General features: G+C 28.2%; 3 protein-coding genes across 5 annotated transcripts in view; 2 read left to right on the top strand and 1 right to left on the bottom strand.

The window, feature by feature from the left end:
* Nucleotides 1-1,983: 1,983 nt before the first annotated feature.
* On the bottom strand, nt 1,984-7,023 carry LOC111028189 (cytosolic non-specific dipeptidase-like). 2 transcript variants are annotated; one of them, XM_022306735.1, is made up of 10 exons: nt 6,892-7,023; nt 6,467-6,646; nt 6,196-6,370; nt 5,841-6,113; nt 5,546-5,775; nt 5,267-5,462; nt 4,981-5,202; nt 3,387-3,539; nt 3,083-3,184; nt 1,984-2,080 (listed from the first exon to the last, which is right to left on the bottom strand). In XM_022306735.1, exons 2-10 carry the CDS (start codon nt 6,523-6,525, stop codon nt 2,024-2,026), a joined length of 1,467 nt encoding a protein of 488 aa, XP_022162427.1. In that variant the 5' UTR covers nt 6,526-6,646; nt 6,892-7,023; the 3' UTR covers nt 1,984-2,023. The 2 variants fall into 2 exon arrangements, with proteins under 2 accessions (XP_022162427.1, XP_022162426.1); XM_022306734.1 differs by lacking the exon at nt 6,892-7,023 and adding an exon at nt 6,717-6,866.
* Nucleotides 7,024-11,292: 4,269 nt separating this feature from the next.
* LOC111028190 (cytosolic non-specific dipeptidase-like) lies at nt 11,293-15,843 on the top strand. Of its 2 annotated transcripts, none has more exons than XM_022306736.1 (10): nt 11,293-11,622; nt 11,717-11,824; nt 12,118-12,292; nt 12,660-12,932; nt 13,010-13,239; nt 13,576-13,771; nt 13,833-14,054; nt 14,435-14,587; nt 15,341-15,442; nt 15,603-15,843. In XM_022306736.1, the coding sequence occupies exons 2-10, from the start codon at nt 11,790-11,792 to the stop codon at nt 15,651-15,653; spliced, it is 1,437 nt and encodes a 478-aa protein (XP_022162428.1). In that variant the 5' UTR covers nt 11,293-11,622; nt 11,717-11,789; the 3' UTR covers nt 15,654-15,843. The 2 variants fall into 2 exon arrangements, with proteins under 2 accessions (XP_022162428.1, XP_022162429.1); XM_022306737.1 differs by having other exon boundaries at nt 11,293-11,521.
* A 2,897-nt stretch (nt 15,844-18,740) lies between these two features.
* Nucleotides 18,741-19,338, top strand: part of LOC111028192 (gustatory receptor for sugar taste 61a-like) — a 4,490-nt gene continuing 3,892 nt past the window's right edge. Inside the window, exon 1 of the mRNA XM_022306740.1 lies at nt 18,741-19,156. Coding sequence (XP_022162432.1) covers nt 18,974-19,156 — 183 coding nt within the window. The 5' untranslated portion in view covers nt 18,741-18,973. The remainder of the gene's footprint in view (nt 19,157-19,338) is intronic.

The raw sequence follows: 19,338 nt of genomic DNA on the forward strand, positions 1-19,338 counted from the left end.
TTCCCTTGTTGCCGAGTCAATCCAAAGGAACTTATTGCCGAGTCACAGTGAAATCAGTGTGACCAGTTTAGGGGATTGTCATCCAGCACCAAAATTTATGGCCGAAATTCTCTTATCTAAGAGGTGAATGTTTACCAAAGACATATGTATTCAATATTGTTTATTGAAAATTTAATTTTTTTGATGATGTTTTGCTGTTTGAAAATCGGGAAATCTGTACCAGCCAACGCCAAAATTGTTTAAGTCAAATTTTTATTTTCTGACATCATAATAATGTATAATAGTAATGTAATAATATTATATCTCATTATTCACTCTTTGACAAAAATATGTTTTGGGCCTAAATACAAAATTTTTTGGTTCTGACCGATTTTTTGTAAGGTTTTTGTCGTCATGATTACTTAATAACAAAAACACATTTATGAATCACAGATTTTCCCTGTAGAGGAAAAACTTCGAGTAGCGTGCTACAGTTTTTAATAATAAATTCTGAGCGGACCGATTAATTTATTGATTTTACAATGATATTTTTCATTTTAATTTTTCTATTGTGTCCGTGTACACGAAAAGTAGTAGAAAAAAAATGATTTGATTTTCAACTTGGAGTCTGGTTTCTTTAGTTTATACTTTTATGATGTAAACAAATTAATAATTCTCAGTACTTCTTAAAATGATCCGAATGTTGGAATTTTCACGTAAATCTATTTTTGACAATGTCGATTTTGTTTTTTTGATGTAACTGAAAAACAAATAATCGTAGATAGCTTAATTTTCACCAAATGCTTATATTACTATTTCTTGTACATGAATAATATCTATGGGTTAAATTTTTAATGCTATTTATATAATTAAAATTTTTTTTTTCTATAAATGTTGATGACAATTTTTTTGTTTTAAAACCTAATACAATGTTCCCACCCATACATCAGAACGGATACCACTTTCCCAATTTTTAAGTATTATAATTTGTAACTGTTGTGAACTTAAGAATTGTACCAACCCTCAAAAAGATTTTTTCATACAATGTATGCTCTTATATTTGTCAATGATTTGGTGACATCCAACTTAAGGCTTAAGTTCAATTTTTAACTCATACTTGTTCTGTAATAGCAGTGTTGTTGTTTATTAATAAATGAGTGCAAAAGTTGAGCAATAATTATTAAAGAATTATGCAGTTACTATAATTTTTTGGGATATAATAAGAACTCTTCCCCATTGAAATCTAAAATATTCAACTCGGATCATATTAACAATATGACCAAACAATTAATATATCTACCACAGAATCAATGATTTTTCATCCATTCCATATTTCTATGTACCTACCATTATTAGCCCATCCCCGGTAATGTAAACATGAAGTCTTAATTTTAATATGTAATTGAGTTTTAAAAATATCATAATTAAAACATTTGTTCATGAAATAAGTACCAATCTTAGGAGGATGAAAGTTTCTGAATTCTCCCCTCATTAGCGATTACTCATGACAAATCTAAAAAGCTATACCTAAGTCATTAATCATGGATGTACCATAAAACTATTTTTTCTTCTTATTTCTATGAACTTGTTGTGGAGTTATGTATAATAGACAATAGTGTCAAATATTTTCATAATATTGTATAGAACAAGTTGTTATTTATTGGTATTGTATTACTATATCATAAAATTTATAAATTATAAACAAATATACTGTCATTTATAAATCAAATAGGCAGGTTGGTTCAAAAACAAATTTTTTTTATTTATTTCTGTTTATAATTTTAAGTTTGTTGTACAAATAAAAATAGTTTTTATAAAAAATGAGTATCACAGAACAATCATTTTGATATAAAAAAATTGAAAAATTGTCATGAAAACTATTGATAATATGAATTTTGTGAAACCATTATTGTACGCACAAGAATATTTCTAGTGCTTAAAGTATATCAATATTATAAATGTATACATTAAAATAAATTTCAATAATAAAAATAATATAATAAATTTGATATTTTCAATTAGGTATATTTATAGTTCCAAATTATTAGTTTGCTTTATGAATTTGGGATACTTCATAAAGATAAGCAGCCATCAATTTAGTCTGAAAAAAAAAAATAATAATAATTTATTCTAATGAATAATGGGCCAAAACTTAATAGTACAGATTAGCTTAGAAATTGCTTAAAATAATTTAATTATAATATTTAATTGTTTCTCATCTAAACTATTATTAATTTAGGTATAGACTGATAAATCAAAACAAAGAATAATAATATATGAAAATATAATGTTTGGATATTGAAATATTATATTATCTAACACTAAGGGTTGTCAACGGTCAGTTATTTCAACTAAAATGTACCAAATATTTTATCAATCATACCAATGGACCTAGTAATGTGCATATATTTTTGAAAAGTCATTTGTTATGTCTACTGAGATAGATTAGGCCACCTTATTAAATGTTTGTTCCTCAACTTCTATCAACTTTGTTTGAATATTTTAAATGTATAAAGTGTTGATTATTTGAAATTTAAATTAAATATCTTAAAATGTGGCCCGATCAGTCTCAAGTAGATAAAATAACAAATTCAATTTCAGTTTTCAAAAGTCTTATTGCATAATCAGGTCTATCAGTAAGAATAACAAAAAGTATATACAAACAACTAAATATAGTTTATAGTATATACTATTAACCATTCACGAGTACAATGCCGAGGTTGTGAATTATTTCACCCTTGCAAGAGCGTTGCTCTATTTCTTTTACATTACAGTCATCAGTCACATAATATACTATAATAAATGCATGCAATTTGAAAATTCCTCATTTTTAACTCTTTAAAATCTATCAATTTTCAATCTTCTAAGAAATAAATAGTAAATATAATATACAAATTTGTTTTCTATTAGAGAAAAACAACTAATATATTCTGGATAACAAATATTTTTTTCACAGCAAATATCAAATATATAAAATCTAAATAATGAATATCCATTTTTTTAATGTATGATAAAGTTAAAACTTATGACACAGATTATATAACACCAACAGCATCTGTTTTATATTATCTGTGCTAATGAGGTGATAAATATCAGTACTTACTCCCTCAATGTAGTTTCGCAATTCAATTTTCTCATTTTGAGAATGAGCTCCATCGTCTCCAGACCCCATTGGCAAAAGTAGAACATTTTTACCAGTCACTTCCTGCAAATTATTAAAACTAATTTAATAACATGAACAATGAATACATTAAATGAAATTTAGAATATGCTTTCCAAACAGTGTTATATGAATTTAGTAATATAAAATATATAATTTAATAATATACTAAAATAGAAATTAGTTTAATCATAAAATATATATAATATACAATTAATCAACTATAGAATAATTTTGAGTTTCATACCTGTAAAGTCAATGTGACAGGAATTGATCCTCCACCCCTAGTGTAATCTGGTTCAATATTATATACAGACTGGGTAGCTTTATGGGCTGCTAAATAATGAGGATGAAATGGATCTGTCATCCAAGGATTACCACCATCTCCTTCAGTTAAGATCTATAAAAATTAAATTAAATCAATATTTTTACTACTTTTAATTTGTATTTTATCACACAAATTGAAAGCAGCACTAAAACCAAATCCATTACTCGGCAAACAAATTATACATTTTTCAAAAAATAAACCAAAATATTATGTACAACAAAATTAAAACTAGTTAACAAATATAATTTATACATAAAAACTGTACCTAACCTAAGTTCAAACAGTTTTCTAAATTATTTAAAACTATTCATATAACTAATGGCCTTGTAGTGTATCAACTTTTTTTATTGCCTTGTATCAACAATATTAATAAATATTAAATGTCAAAACCTTATTGAACTAGTTTTCCTAAATTTAATAAGCTATTGTATACAATACATTTTAGTATTCCATAATACTATAATTTCAAACATATTTTTAAAATTAAATATATTTATATTCATATGAGAATAGGTCATAAAAGAAAATATAATATAATTGGATTATGTGCAGTAATAACAAATTGCCCTGTTTAATTTTAAATAAATAAAATACTTTATAATTACTAATTGGTAGTCTAAATCTATAGGTGCCATCAACAATATCATTAAATACTGTTTAATAAAATTGAATGAACAGTTCAGAACTAGTTGTATAGTTAATAACAATTATTAACATTTTTTTAAATATTCAATTTTATCATTGAGAATGTATTTCTAATTTTTAGTTCCAATGTATAAAAGTCTAAAAAACATTTATAAAATTATAATTAAATATTATTGACATTTTAACTATAATCATAAGTAGTTGAAAAAATAATGTTGGATATCTTCTAATAATTATTATTTAGGTTAAAATGAAAATTAGAGTTGACAAATATTGCGTAATTTTTAATTGTGATTAAGTTATTACAAATATAACAGAGTATTTTCCTATAATTAAATGTAAAATATATTTTTTTTTTTTTTATCGTTTATTTAAATATACACAATCTGTAAATGTTGTTTTACAATAAGTGCATGTGATGGAGGTGACATGGCTTGAGTGGCTAGAGATAAGAAGCCGCCCATTGGAGGCACTTAAGGTTAGGATTTTAGGCTAGGATTTTAATTTGCTAGTAAGAGAGGGTGGGATTACAAAATTGAGGGGAGGTTAAATGTAAAATATATTTAAAAAAACCTTAAATAACAATGTTTAATAAAACTTAGTTTTCCATATAACAATTAAATAATGTTTTGTAAGAAATTAATATGAAACTTCATATTTATGAATAATTAAAATGCTTAATACTATATTGTACTTATTCACATTTAAAATTCAGTGCTGTAGGTATACATTTAATAAATTAAAAATATACGGCTCCAGTTTGTATTCAGAATCACCTGAACGATTAAATTTGCTTGGTTAAGTAGTTTAACCAGTTTTAACTAAATTATTTTAAAAGTTTACCTATCTAATACTCAAAAATAATTACTTTTAATTTATTAGGACTTTGACGCTTCTCCCAGACACTCTGAATGTAACTTTTCACTAACTCAGAAATTTTTAATGGTTCTTGATTAGGTACCAATCGGATAGAGAATTTTCCAATTACTTTGCGAGGAATAACAGTTTTAAATCCTGCACCTGAGAATGCTCCTTCAATTCCATGAATTGATAAACTTGGATACCTCCAATTACTCATCAATAATTTTTCCTAAAATAAAATGTTTAAGAATCAATCATATCTACTATTTAGAAAACTAAAAAATAACACTAACTTTTGTTTCTTGCAATGGTTTAGACGCACCAATCTCATTAATGTATGTATCAACATCAAATTCTATTTTATCATACAATTCTTTCTCTTTTTCATTCAAAGGTTCAACATCTTCATTAATATTAGGAATTAAAATATTTCCCTTTACATCAACTAATTGGTTGAGAACATAAATTAAATCTGACATGGCTTCGTATCTGAAATTAAAAAAGTTTTCAAAATAATTTAACAATACATTAAATAGATAGTTAGTACTTAGTATGATAATTAATATACTAACACAGTCCCACCATACATGCCACTGTGTAAATCTTTACTCGAACCTTCAATTTCTATACCAAAACAACACATACCACGGAGTCCATAAGTTAAACATGGTTTTTCTGTACCCAACCAATAACTATCAGAAATACAAACATAGTCTACATCATTAAAAAATGTATTTTTCTTCTTAATTAGTAACTTGTCTAAACCTATACTACCAGATTCTTCCATGCCTTCAAAAACAAACTAAAAGCAAACAAACTGTTTATTCTATTGTAAATTAGATGTGTTGTTAATATTATTATTCTAACTTTAAGATTAACAGGTAGGTCAGTTCCAGTATTTTGGAATGCTTCAATAGCATGAAGCCATCCAAGAACTGGACCTTTATCATCGGTAGAGCCTCTTCCATATAATTTATTGTTTCTTTCAGTTAAGATAAATGGTTCACTATCCCATCCATCAGATAGGTCGGCAGGTTGTACATCTAAATGGCCATATAAACAAATGGTGTTTTTTTTGGGATCATTACCTAGTGAGCCAATTAAAACAGGGGGTAGAGGTACAGTTTTGCCACTTAATACCTAAAAAATTAAAATTACTTAAATGTGATTAAGATAAATAAAAATGTAATTAAACCAATTAGAAACCATTTATATATTGTACCTGTTCACCAATGTCACAAAGTTCAGTAGTCGCTCCAAGAGCTTGTAATTTAACTTCAGCCCATTTCACCATCCTAACAACTTCATTTCTTAAATCTGGATCGGCTGACACCGATTTAATTGTAACTACTTGTGACAATGTTTCCACAAATTTCTTTTCGTTTTCATCAACATAGCTACGATAATAATCAAAATCATTTGTTATTATTAATTAAGATCGATTTGACATGGTATACAAATTTGACTATTGACAATATATTATTTAAATCTACCTGAATACTTTAACCAACTGAGCTGGAAGACCACTGTTGTGTTTTTTAGTTTTCGCCATTTCTAAGGTCTTTATTTAATACGTTTTAGTAACGATTATTGAAATTATAAATAATTCGATAAAATGAAACGACTTATAAATCTTCTTCAACCTTCAAGTGTCTTTCTTCAGTATTCACAAACTATGGAAAAAAAAAAATAGAAAATTATGAACCACGGGCGTTTACGCCTCAAACCAGTAACCACAATTACATAAATAGTGAAACAAGATCAACTATAATGTTCAGGTTGGATTACGGTTGTTCGTTGCCGTTATTAGTTTGTGTACATATTATATTTATACAATATAAATATATAATATTAAGCAGCTATAAATTGTTCTATTGGTTGTGTTAACTGTTAAGTAATGATAGTATACATTGCATACCTAGACACGATAATATTATTTGAGCTATGAGCACTGTACAACAACAATGACCTCAGACTGGGGCTTAGAATTTAGATCGAGGAGTGGGGACGAGGAATCGAATGTTTCATCTGAATGTCGTCAACGTCACCGAAAGTATGCCTACTTTGTACATGATTGAATAATAAAAGCCAAGTAAAAACAAATCATAATTTGAAATCAGTACCAATTCGGTGTTTTTAAATTTTTATTCGGAAATCTGTTATCAGTGTCATCCGTCCAGTCATTCACACGACCAAACGGTGGCGCCTTATACCATAGACTTATAAGTTAATTAATATATTGATATTAAATTCACAGATATTCTATGCATCCGTGATGTCCTTTTAATATGTTATATTACGTATAATAATATTATGTATGGCGTGATGTCCGTCCACGGTCTTCTGTAGTTATATTAAACAGGTCGGGTAACTCGGTCCAAGTTTGTGTTAATGATCGTGAAGAGTTGTCAAAAGGACTTGCAGTGTTATCTAGTGAACTTATTCGAAACTGCGAACTACCATTGCTACATTGCAGATCGCAGCACCGACCTTAATAGTTAATAGTTAATACCACCGACTGAGATTAATTAATTAATTTAATTTATTTATTAATTAATTCGTGGTTAATACCACCGACTGAGATAAATACATCCAGCTCCACGGCCGTGGCGCGAGCTGAGTTAAAAAGAAAAATATATCGGCGGCACGAGTGTATAATAATTATATCTAATACATTTGTTATAAAATTGAATTATCGTTTTAATTCAGTTGTAACGTTTTTTTAATTTTTTAACTGTAATATTTCATTTTGTTTTAAGTTTTTGAATATTTATTTCTTACCTTATAGATAAAATAAAAAGGGGGAGGGGAGTCTAAGCGTATACGTGCCATTTTTTTTTCAGCGTCTTCCCAATCAAAAACCTCACCCCTCGCTACTGCCTACACAATTCGTTTGTTTCCGAAATAGACGATTTACTAACGTGTACTTAAATATTCACATTTGCACACGTCAGCTGTTTCGATAAGTATATCCTGGCGACGGGTGAAAAACAAGGAGCGAAGAATACGACGAGCGATTTCCGTATAGACTTATGTATTAACATATTATATTTCCGATCTACGCAAGTCCGTGTCGCTTATCGGTAGTCACCTTCTACATCGTTTTACTTATTATATTCACCAGAAAACCACTTTATATTGTTATAATTATGAAATAATGTGTGTGTGTGTGTGTGTGTGTGTGTGTGTGTGTGTGTGTGTGTGTGTGTGTGTGTGTGTACGTGTACGTGTACGAGTAAAAGTAAGTATTTGTATGGATGTGTGTGGGTGTAATTTTTCGTCGTGGATTGTTTCAACGCTGAACAATCAAAAATAGTGGTCGGTTCTACGAGTTGGAATGTCGACGGCTACATACGAACTGAGTCCCAGTATAACCTTTTATGACGAATTGAGTCCCGGGTTGTTTTAGGGTATATACCAATTGAGTCCAGTGAAATTGTAGGTATAATACTAATTGAGTCCATGTTTTAATACTAACTGAGTCCCGTTAAAATATTATAATATAAAATAATTATTATATTAATATTTTAATTAATATATAACCAATATATATTTTTTCGTTTGATACAATATATATTGATGGGACTTTTAAAAGCTGCCCAATACAGTTTACTCAACTGTTAACTATACACGGAATGAAAATAATAACTACATACCATTGGTATTTTGTTTACTTTTGGACAAAGTTTCAATAATACAATATGTATATATAGGTGTATCCGTGTGGAGCGGCTTTTGACGCGCGGCATAATTTTCACTATGTATGGATGGTCATTTTATATTTTACTCAAAATAATCCTCGGACTCAATTCGTATACAATTAGTTTCCTAACCACGGACTCAATTAGTATATGTCTCGTTTGTACCCGGGACTCAATTAGTATATTAATTTTTTCCCGTTCAGGTACAGGGACTCAATTAGTACACAGCGATGTCGACGGCCTCATGGCCGATCATTGTCATATCGATATCTCTCGTAGTCCATTTCCCGAAACACAATCCCTATATGAGCCCATCTTTAAGATACCAATATTATAAAAAATACTTTCTTAGTGCATTCTTACTTTGTTCTAGTGACTAGTACTGGGGCACCATGAAAGTTTCAAATCTATGGCTTATTGTAGTTTAGGCTGTACTTTAATTAGTCATTCAGGACATATTTTGAAAGTACAAAATAGTGTTTAGAGTTTAAGAGTTTAGAGTACAATAGTCATCTGAGGTTTTTTTTACTGCTTTATGACGAATGAAATGTTATTTTAAAATAAAGGAACTGTGAATGAAAAGGTCCTTTGAATGCTACTTATCAGATTGCATATTCCGTATTTTGGAAGTTTGTTTCTACATTCATTTTAGAATATATTCTTATAATATAATAATATATTAATATATTGTTTATATTATTATTTTTCTTATATATAATATATTCTATATATATTTTTTATTTTTGTATACAGTAAGAATAATCTGACAAAACGATTGTAAACAGAACGAAATTTGATGAATACGGGTAGTAACTAGCACCAATGAAATCTTGTCGTACAAAACCGTTGTTGGTTATTTAGTTGCAAACGTATTATTTTAGTTGTAATACAGAAAACGATATTCTTTAAGATTTAATAGTTAATACACTGCCAATTGCAATCATTAATAAAAGATTTATTATTGTGAAGTGTGAAATCGTTTAAAAAAAAAAGTTGACGGTTTTAATTTTACTAGAAATAATTATTCACTATTGACTGACACTTTTAATACGTCATGAATAAATATAATTGTGCTTATAAAATTACCACTCATTATAAAAGCTGATGGTGTTCAAATCAAGTCAACTGTGTTCCGACAGGGTACACGGCGCAATGTATAGGCATAATGGGTACATTGTTGCGTAGAAACAATATAATATTATCATTTCATCATTTGTTATTAAAAAGTTGAATAACTATAATAATATCTCAATCCGTGAAATATTATGCTATTATAGTTTTATAACTTGTGAGTTGTGACAATTCTATAATATAGTAAAAATGATTATTAAGAGGACACCAGCTTGTTATCGGCGTTTAAATAATGGGCATGAAAAAATTAAATAGAGTTAAATTATAGAAAAAAAATGGAAAGGGAGCTTGGATGCCCGTAGTCGAATGCATTTTAAGAATAAAAATAAAAAAATAAAAATATATTTTAGGTATATGTATACACTGTAGACTGCAGTCCAAAATTTGTTGTTAATGTAAACAAAAAATCAAATTGAATTAAATTCAAAAAAAAATTCAGGAAAAAATACGATCAGAGTTGTATCTATTTTGATTTAGTGTATGTGTATTAAGCATGCATTTGCCCTGTGATTTGACCTAGGTACTCAAAAAGGCGAATAATAACTTCACATAGTAGTTCGAAATCTAATTTATTATCTATATCTGTGCCTCTCATCGAGGTATACTACGTATAGAATAATTATACTGTCTACTATCGTACAGTAATAAATAATAATACTACTAATAATAAGGGCTCGGATTTTAAAGCATAATAAATAACAAAAAAATCAAAAATGAAGCATATTTATTCTTTACAAAAACAAAAAAAAAAGCATGACTAAAAATTAACATGAATTAGTTATAATTTTATAAAACTGAATAAAAAAAATTGAAAAATGAATTTAAATCAAAAAAAGAATTTACTACTATGTATTTGGGAAGATGTTCAGAAGTGAAACTGACTCTATTGTCTGAGAGGATGTTCTTATACTTAGAAAACGAACTCGAAAACGAAAATTTTGAACTGTTCGATATCCATGTCATACGAGTACTGAGCGTAAGTTCTACAGACTATATGCAATAGCCAATAAGTTATCGACCCATAAGCTATCTGTAGATCGATAATCTATAAGTTTAAAGGTCGTTTCACACTAATGGTACAATCACGGTCATTATTGCGGGTTTTCACATTTCGTAAATAAACATTTTTTAAATTTATATAGCATAACAGGCATAAAAATTCCACCGTTAGAAATTAGAATAACTGAAAAAAGCATTTACACAAAAAAAAAGCAAAAATAAATTCGTTTATTTAGAATCAGATTGACGTGAAACAAATTTATGTATAATAATTCGATTTCTATCGTAAATGTATAAAAAGAAGCATTTCCTTTAAAATCCGAGCCCTTAGGTTAGGCTATTTTTTATAGTATTAGGTATAGTATAGTTTGTATACCTCGATGGTGCCTCTATATGATGTTATCAGTTAGAGTTCGATGAGTCTTGGTGATAAAATTGTTCTACACAAACCGTGATAAACTGATAACTGATAAGACACGATGAAGTATTAAATTTACTCTAAATTGTGGAGAGGCTTCGGGCATGATTAATTATATTTAATTGTTTCGTGTTTCAAGTACCTCTTTACTAGGGATATATCGATAGAAATTATTAGAAACAGAGTGAGGACTGAGGACGTATTCTATGCTATTATCTATTTTCTATATTAACAGCGTACCTATTATAAGTACATGTTTATTGATCAATTCAGTTTTTAATGAGTAGTGCCTACTGTAGGTATGCAGCACAATTCTATCTATAATCGTGGAACACTAGTTAGCAATTAACACTAATTAACTGTATTCATTAATATTGAACAATAACTATTAACAATTAAAGTAAATATACCCATGTATATTATCTAATAATTATTTTTTATATTTATCTAATTATTTTTTATAATTCAACTAATGCTTGTGATTTTGTTTTTAGTTTCTACAATAGTCTTGACTTTTCAACAATTTCACCATTCATTTTGTATTAATTCTGAATTCTTGAGATCACAATGGAGTCAGTACATCCATTAACAGACGTTTTTCGGTAAGTTATATTTTTATATTTAATATATTGTATATTTATATTGTTACTGTATATTTTCATGTGTTTATCTATAAATCTTAAATGTATATCCATATAACAATTACACTTAGTGGTAAGAAAAAGTTGAAATATGTAATAAATGACACATAAGATAGATTGCATTAAATTAACCTCAGAATTAACAAAATTGTTTTTAATACTGTAACGTAACTCCTACCAAATATACTAAATAAAAATAGTTACAAAATTATTGTAGAACTGTTTTATAGTGATCTTTTAATTTATTTTATTAGATATATTGATGATAATAAAAACAAATTTCTGGAAACATTATCTCAGGCAGTCTCAATTAAATCCATATCAGCTGATCCTGAATTGAGAAATGAAGTCATTAAAATGATGCAATGGGCTCAAGCAAAATTAAAAACCTTAGGTGCTGATGTTGAGCTATGTGATATTGGCCAACAGGTATTTATAAAACAATTACAATTCAACATATTTAAAAAAAACTTTTTTCGAATCACAAAAAATCATTAAGGTTTTTAAAATATTCTTATATTACGATTAATTCCTAAAAAAATTTGTTTTTTGCCTGTTAAAATTGCTAAATTCATGTCTTGTTAAATACTTATATAAGAAAAATAATTTTAGAAGATTTTGATAATTTAAATCAATTTTATCTTGCATTTTTTATTGGGTTATTGATTTAATACCTTTGTCTATTTATTTTATTTTGTTTTATATCAATATGTTGAAAGTAGGTTTACTGGTGTGTTAACATTATGTTTAATTATTGATGATTTAACTATTTTGTGTAACATTTTGTTTGCCTTAGACATTCAATGATAAGAAAGTTCAACTTCCACCAGTCTTAATAGGAACATTAGGTAATAACAAATCTAAAACCACAATATGTCTCTATGGACATTTGGATGTGCAACCAGCTGACATTTCTGATGGATGGGCTAGTGAACCATTTGTATTAACTGAAAAAAATGGAAAATTGTATGGAAGAGGTTCCTCAGATGACAAAGGTCCAGTTCTTGGATGGCTTCATGCTATTGAAGCATTCCAAAATACTGGAATTGACTTGCCTGTTAATTTAAAGGTTGAAATGTACTTAATCTTAACATTAATAGATACCTAATTATGTATTTACTTAATGAAAAATTATTTGCTTTTCAGTTTGTTTTTGAGGGAATGGAGGAATCGGGTAGTATTGGATTAGATGAACTACTGATACAAAAGAAAGAAACGTTTTTGAAAGATGTTGATTATGTGTGCATATCAGATAGTTATTGGTTGGGCACTGACAAACCTTGTTTAACATATGGACTCCGAGGTATGGCCTCTTTCTTCGTTGAAGTTGAAGGTTCTAGTAAGGATTTGCATAGTGGAATGTATGGTGGAACAGTGTAAGTAATAATCACAATTACTAATCGAGTTGTTTTATTTTTTATGGTTCACATTTTAATTGTTATAATATTATAAAAGGTACAAATAAGAATTTATATTTTATAATAGATTAGTTTATATATTTATTTAGAATAGAAATTTTTAATTATGTGATAGTTGGGTTAGAAATAGGTATTTTTTAATAAGAAAATTGGAGTATGCTTGCAACATAGGCATGATCATTAGTATTGGTACCTATCATTTGTGATTCAGTGGGTCTGTTGATTTTAACTCTGAATTTAGCTATATTTTAGTTTAAAGTTAAATAATAAATAATAATTAAATTTTTGTTTCAGTTACGAAGCAATGTCAGATTTATTATACATTCTTGATCAATTGGTTGATGTGAAAGGTAAAATTTTAATACCGGGTTTTGATGAAGGAGTAGAACCATTATCTGAAAAAGAAAAAGAATTGTATGAAAAAATAGAATTTGATGTAGATGCATATATCAGTGAAATTGGTGCATATAAATCGCAGAAAGCAACTAAAGTAAGTATTTAAATTAAACAATATAAGTAAGAAACAGTTTTAAGAATACTTTCAATTTTAGGAAGAATTATTAATGAGTAATTGGAGATATCCAAGTTTATCAATTCATGGAATTGAAGGAGCGTTCTCAGGTTCTGGATTTAAGACTGTGATACCTCGTAAGGTTACAGGAAAATTTTCCATTCGATTAGTACCAAACCAAATACCATCAAGAATCTCAGAAATAGTGAAAAACTATGTCCAAAGTGTTTGGGAAAAACGACAAAGCCCTAATAAGTTCAAAGTATTATATTTTTAGTATCAATTACTTGTATTAATGTTAATTTATTTGTTTATTTTAATAAATAATATCATCAATATAAAGAAAATAATTTTAATCATGCAATCTGACATAAAAAAATGTATACACTATACATTGCATACATAATACATATTTATAATATAGTTACTTTGATTCAATTTGCGAAACTGAAATATAGTAAATAATTTAGTAGCTATACTTAAAAAAATGTCATCACCAAACTAAAGAAATGATTTGGACTTTTTTTCTGACTGTAAAAGAATGCGATTATTTTATTTTGTATAACTTGAAATTATAGTTTTCTGTGTAGTATATTATATAATAATATATATGTGTTATTTTTATTTTTATTTATTTATCAGATATACACAGCAAATGAAGGTGGTAATCCCTGGAAGACTGATCCATTCAATGATCACTTTTTAGCCGCTCACAAAGCTACTAAAACTGTGTACAATGTTGAACCAGACTATACAAGATGTGGTGGATCTATACCTGTTACATTAACTCTACAAGTATGTATTTAATACATAATATTTATTTTTTTTTTTTGTACATATTAACATGTTGTACATTTAAATAATTTTCTACCACTTATGATATCATACTGAAACAAATTATCTACAATGTTATTCATAATGATTCATCTGGATTCAAACAGTTATATTTTAAGTTTTAAGGTTTAGAGTGATAATTTTATAAATGTAATTACAATAAATATTTATAGAATAATTCTAGTTAAATACAAATTATAAACTATAATTGATCCTTAAAATGTATTTTAATAGATGGCATAAAATTTAAACTAAGATAACTTTTTAGTTTCTGAATAACTAAATTTCAGAGATATTAAATATGCTATCATACTTGTAAGAAAATAACTTTTTAAGTATGATAATTGATAATATTTAAAAGAAACAACATATTTATATTTTATTTAGTTTGTTATACCTTTAATTTATTTGGTTTATGGACTTTAATATACATTAAAATTAAATTACATGAGGTATTTCTATGTGACTATGCAGTAACAGCAGAAAAGTTATTTTAATGTCTATATTTTTCAAATATTTTTCAAATATTTATGTTGAATCTGTTAAATTTATGTATTCAATTATTGAGCAGACAAAATAATTCCTGTACATAAGTTATATTTATTTTGAATCACTAACATTTTGAGTAAAAATTTTCTTATAAAACCATTAAATTTAAATTACTGAAGTATGTATTTATCAGTAAAAGTATTGATTGAAAATTGATTGTTCTAGGAAGTTACTGGTAAGAGTGTAATGTTGTTGCCAATGGGTGCTGGTGATGATAGTGCTCATTCACAAAATGAAAAAATTGATGTACGCAATTACATTGAAGGAGTAAGTACCAAATTCTGTTTTAAAACCTCTACAAATAGTGTGTGTTTTATTAGGTTCTTATTCGTATCTTTAGTATGTATTCTTTGGTTAGACAACACCAAAAATTACATTCTATTATTTTTCATAATATCATGAAACATAATTTTTTTTTTTGTTTCAGACCAAATTGATGGCTGCATATCTCTATGAAGTATCGAAAATTAAACATTGAATGTGATATAAATAGTTTATGTTTTGCCTAAAACTTTTATAAAGAATATTATATTTTATAAAATATGAATACCATTTTTTAATTAATAGTAAAAAAGTATGTAACTAATCATAATATATGAAATTGTTTAGTAAGATACTATTTGTTATTATCGTTGAATATTTTTACAATTAAATTCCTGAGACCTATACGTTTTTCATTAATTACCCAAGTTTAATTCAATGTAGATCATAACCTAAGATACATATTAATAGAGATTCATAGGTGAGTCTGTATGGGGTGTACGGCTGTGATTGCTTTCTCATTACTTAAGTTGAATATGATAATTAATGAAAATAAATTTATGAAAAGAATAAAGCATAATATTATAGATAAATATGTACAATTTAAATTAAAAAGTTATTCTTTTTTACTGTTCTTAGACCTTATATTAGTGAACATCACTCATATTGGTACTGTTTTAAATGTTGAATGTAATTTTTTTAATTTAAACTTTGTGATTACAATTAGTTTCAACAATTATTTAATACAATTTAGAGGTTACTAAGGCAACAATATGAAATTAAATTAAAAAGCCTGAATGGTTAAAGAAAGATAATAATATGTTGAATATGATATTTTTTTGTTAGTTTGAGAACATATTTATAGTTTCAAAAGGGATGTAGGTGTTATTTAAAAATATATATTATACTATTTTTAACATGTTGTTCTCGAGTAAAAACAAAATTACAACGGCCATTCTTCTGTCGACCACACCAACTCGTTTACAAGTAGATACAATGTATCTGATACATATATGCCACAAATTGACAAACCATGATTATAGGTATCTATGTCAGCTATATAACTAATCGAGGTTCATGCTACATTGTATTTGATTAACATCTCTGACATAATGTACATACATTATTCAGTTGTTTTTAAAATGTTTTTGTTTATATGTCAGTAGATTATGACAAGGAATAAAAGGGATGATACACGAATGTGTCAAGATAAAAATCAAAATACGCTGTAGCTTACACAACACACACAACCAATATTTAAATGGAAGTAAATTCTATTTAAGTTCTTACAACAGCTGGAAGGCATACCTAGTTTTGTACATTTAGGTTGAAAACGTGTAAACCGTGTTCGGGAGTAGGTAGGTACCTGTCGTTCAGTGTATAACATCTTATTATTATCTGCCAACTACTTACGCCATGTTGAAAAACGTGCTCAAAGTGAAACTGAAAAATAATTTCAAACGATTCAAAATAAATCCCCACAAGACGGTGGATATCGAGTCCAGTACCTGTTACTTCCTGGACGTGCCCAAGATCCCGTCCGACTCGTTCCGATCCGCCACAAATTTCCCAACGATACTCGGCCAGTATCTGTGTCTGATACCGATATCTCAAGACCGTTTCCGGATATACAGCTTAAGGACCGTTCTATCGGTGGTCGCGCTTGTCTGTCAAATCATCATGACGTTTTTGAGTTTTTGCTGGCTGAAGGAGACCGGCGCCAACATATTCAAAGGAGGTCAAATAATCTCACCAGGAATTACTGTAATGCATGATAAATTAACAACCATGTCAATTCAGAGACATTTTTACAGGTGTAGTTTTGTTCTTTGGTGGGTCAGCCGTCACGATGGCGTTACTCATTAACTTGTCGACGAACTGGTGCAATCTTCTAAACAAATGGGAACAAGTGGAGGGTTACTTCGGCCACCAAAAGAATTTAAAATTAAAATTCACTCTCATATCCATTGTGTGTATAATTTTTTCGATGGGTAAGATACTTTACAGCTTAACATTTTGGTTGTGTAGTAAAATATTTTTTTTTCTGTAGACAGTAGGTACCTACCAAATGTATTTCACAAACTTACGTTTCACTTAATATTTTTTTTGAATAATAATAATGAATATTAAACAGCAAATAATCAAATTAATATAATTTTAAATGCCATACGGATGGACAACTCTAAATGCTGTTACATAATATGTTTTCTAATAAATTGCTGGATTTCATTTTCGTTCATTTTCGTAATTTTCATTAGATAACTATAGGTGGATGGTGATACATATGGGTACATATATATATATAACTTACATTTCATCGGCACAACTATTATGCGATATCGGGAGTCGGGGCGCCAAATAGTTTTCAATAGTTCTTAGTTCTCTTATAGGTATACTTGAATAAAAATAATTTAAACATTTTGTATTAATATTTGCATAAGTATAATTTTTAACCTCCGAGGATCCCGATGTGATACACACCAATGTTACCCAGTAGTTACATCTATGGTTTTGAATTTTAATAGCTACCTACCCGGTAAGTACAGCTGTTACTTTACCTGGTGTCGGCCTGTAGGCCATGGTCAAAAACGAGGCCGGAGCTCACGGTTCTGTCTTTTGGGGGGGGGTAGAAAAGCAGGCCAAAATGTATATAATATTGTTATATAATGCCATGTGAGTATGTACCTAACTATGTGACTTCCTATTGTCTTTTGTGCAATTGAGTGCGTAGGTGATAGGTACCTATTTACTGTTTAGATTAATTAATATACACAACTAGACAATATTGAAGTTGAAAATCTAAGCAATTATACTAATCAAAATAGGTGCTAAATATAAAGCATTTTAAGATCAATACATTCATCGCTCCGAGCAGAATTAAAAATTGATTGTGTTATTAACTATGTTTTGAATAGTTTTCCAAAGTATTTATATTTTTTTTGTATGTAGGTAACAGGTAATGAGGCCCCTGACTAGTGACCAGTGTTTGGAACGTTCACTAAAAAAATTAATTTGTTCACGTTCACGTTCAATCTTCAAAAAAGAAATTCGTTCACGTTCACTTTCGTCTTTTTTTCTCAAATGAACGCGTTCACGTTCAAGTTCACGTTCATTGAACAATTAATGCATTCACTGGGTCGTTCATTTAATTTTTTTATAATATAAATCATTATAAAAAAATATTATTATATAATTAATTTAATATATTTTAAACATTTACTTATTAAATGGTCAATAAATGGTTAAAAACTCCTTCAAATTCAATAAAATATAAACGTCTTTTACGTTTACGCGTTCAGTAAAATATGAACATGAACTACTTCCTCTCCAAACAACCTTACCCATAGGCTTAACCTAACCTAACCTATCATAAGACGTGTTAATTCCCTTTATAGCTGGTAAATATAATTTCACTAAAGCTCAAAATTTGTTTTGTTTTCAATTATTGCAGTGGAACATTTGAGCTACTTGTTGACAGGAATCATAACGACGGAACGGGAGAGTTCTCACGAAGTGTTCGAAATTTACGTCTTGAAAATGTTCCCACAAGTATTTACTGTAATTACTTACAACACGTGGGTAGCTGTGCTGGTTTTAGTCATAAATTCCGTGTCGACTCTCACCCTCTGTTTCTCGGACCAGATCATCATCATGGGCAGTTTAGCGCTGGGAAATTACTTTCAGATATTCAACGACCGCATGATAACACACAAAGGCAAGGTATATCATAGGTGGAATAGGTGCATAATACCTAACCAGTATATACTATTATATCTATAGGTTATATACCAGGGATGGCAAATCCATGGCACGTGTGCCCGAGGTGGCACGCGAAAATTTTTACTATTATACATTATATAATATATAATATTATAGGATCTTTTTTTTTTTTTTTTTTTTTT

Source organism: Myzus persicae, unplaced genomic scaffold (assembly GCF_001856785.1).
Source record: "Myzus persicae strain clone G006 unplaced genomic scaffold, MPER_G0061.0, whole genome shotgun sequence".
Lineage (NCBI taxonomy): Eukaryota > Metazoa > Arthropoda > Insecta > Hemiptera > Aphididae > Myzus > Myzus persicae.

Coding starts and splice junctions, on each gene's coding strand:
- LOC111028190 (XM_022306736.1), top strand. CDS start 11,790: ATGGAGTCAGTACATCCATTAACAGACGTTTTTCG. Junction 11,825..12,117: donor CCATTAACAGACGTTTTTCG/GTAAGTTATATT, acceptor TTATTTTATTAG/ATATATTGATGATAATAAAA. Junction 13,772..13,832: donor AATCGCAGAAAGCAACTAAA/GTAAGTATTTAA, acceptor TTTCAATTTTAG/GAAGAATTATTAATGAGTAA.
- LOC111028189 (XM_022306735.1), bottom strand. CDS start 6,525: ATGGCGAAAACTAAAAAACACAACAGTGGTCTTCCAGCTCAGTTGGTT. Junction 6,371..6,466: donor CAGTTGGTTAAAGTATTCAG/GTAGATTTAAAT, acceptor TTATTATCGTAG/CTATGTTGATGAAAACGAAA. Junction 6,114..6,195: donor TTTGTGACATTGGTGAACAG/GTACAATATATA, acceptor TTAATTTTTTAG/GTATTAAGTGGCAAAACTGT.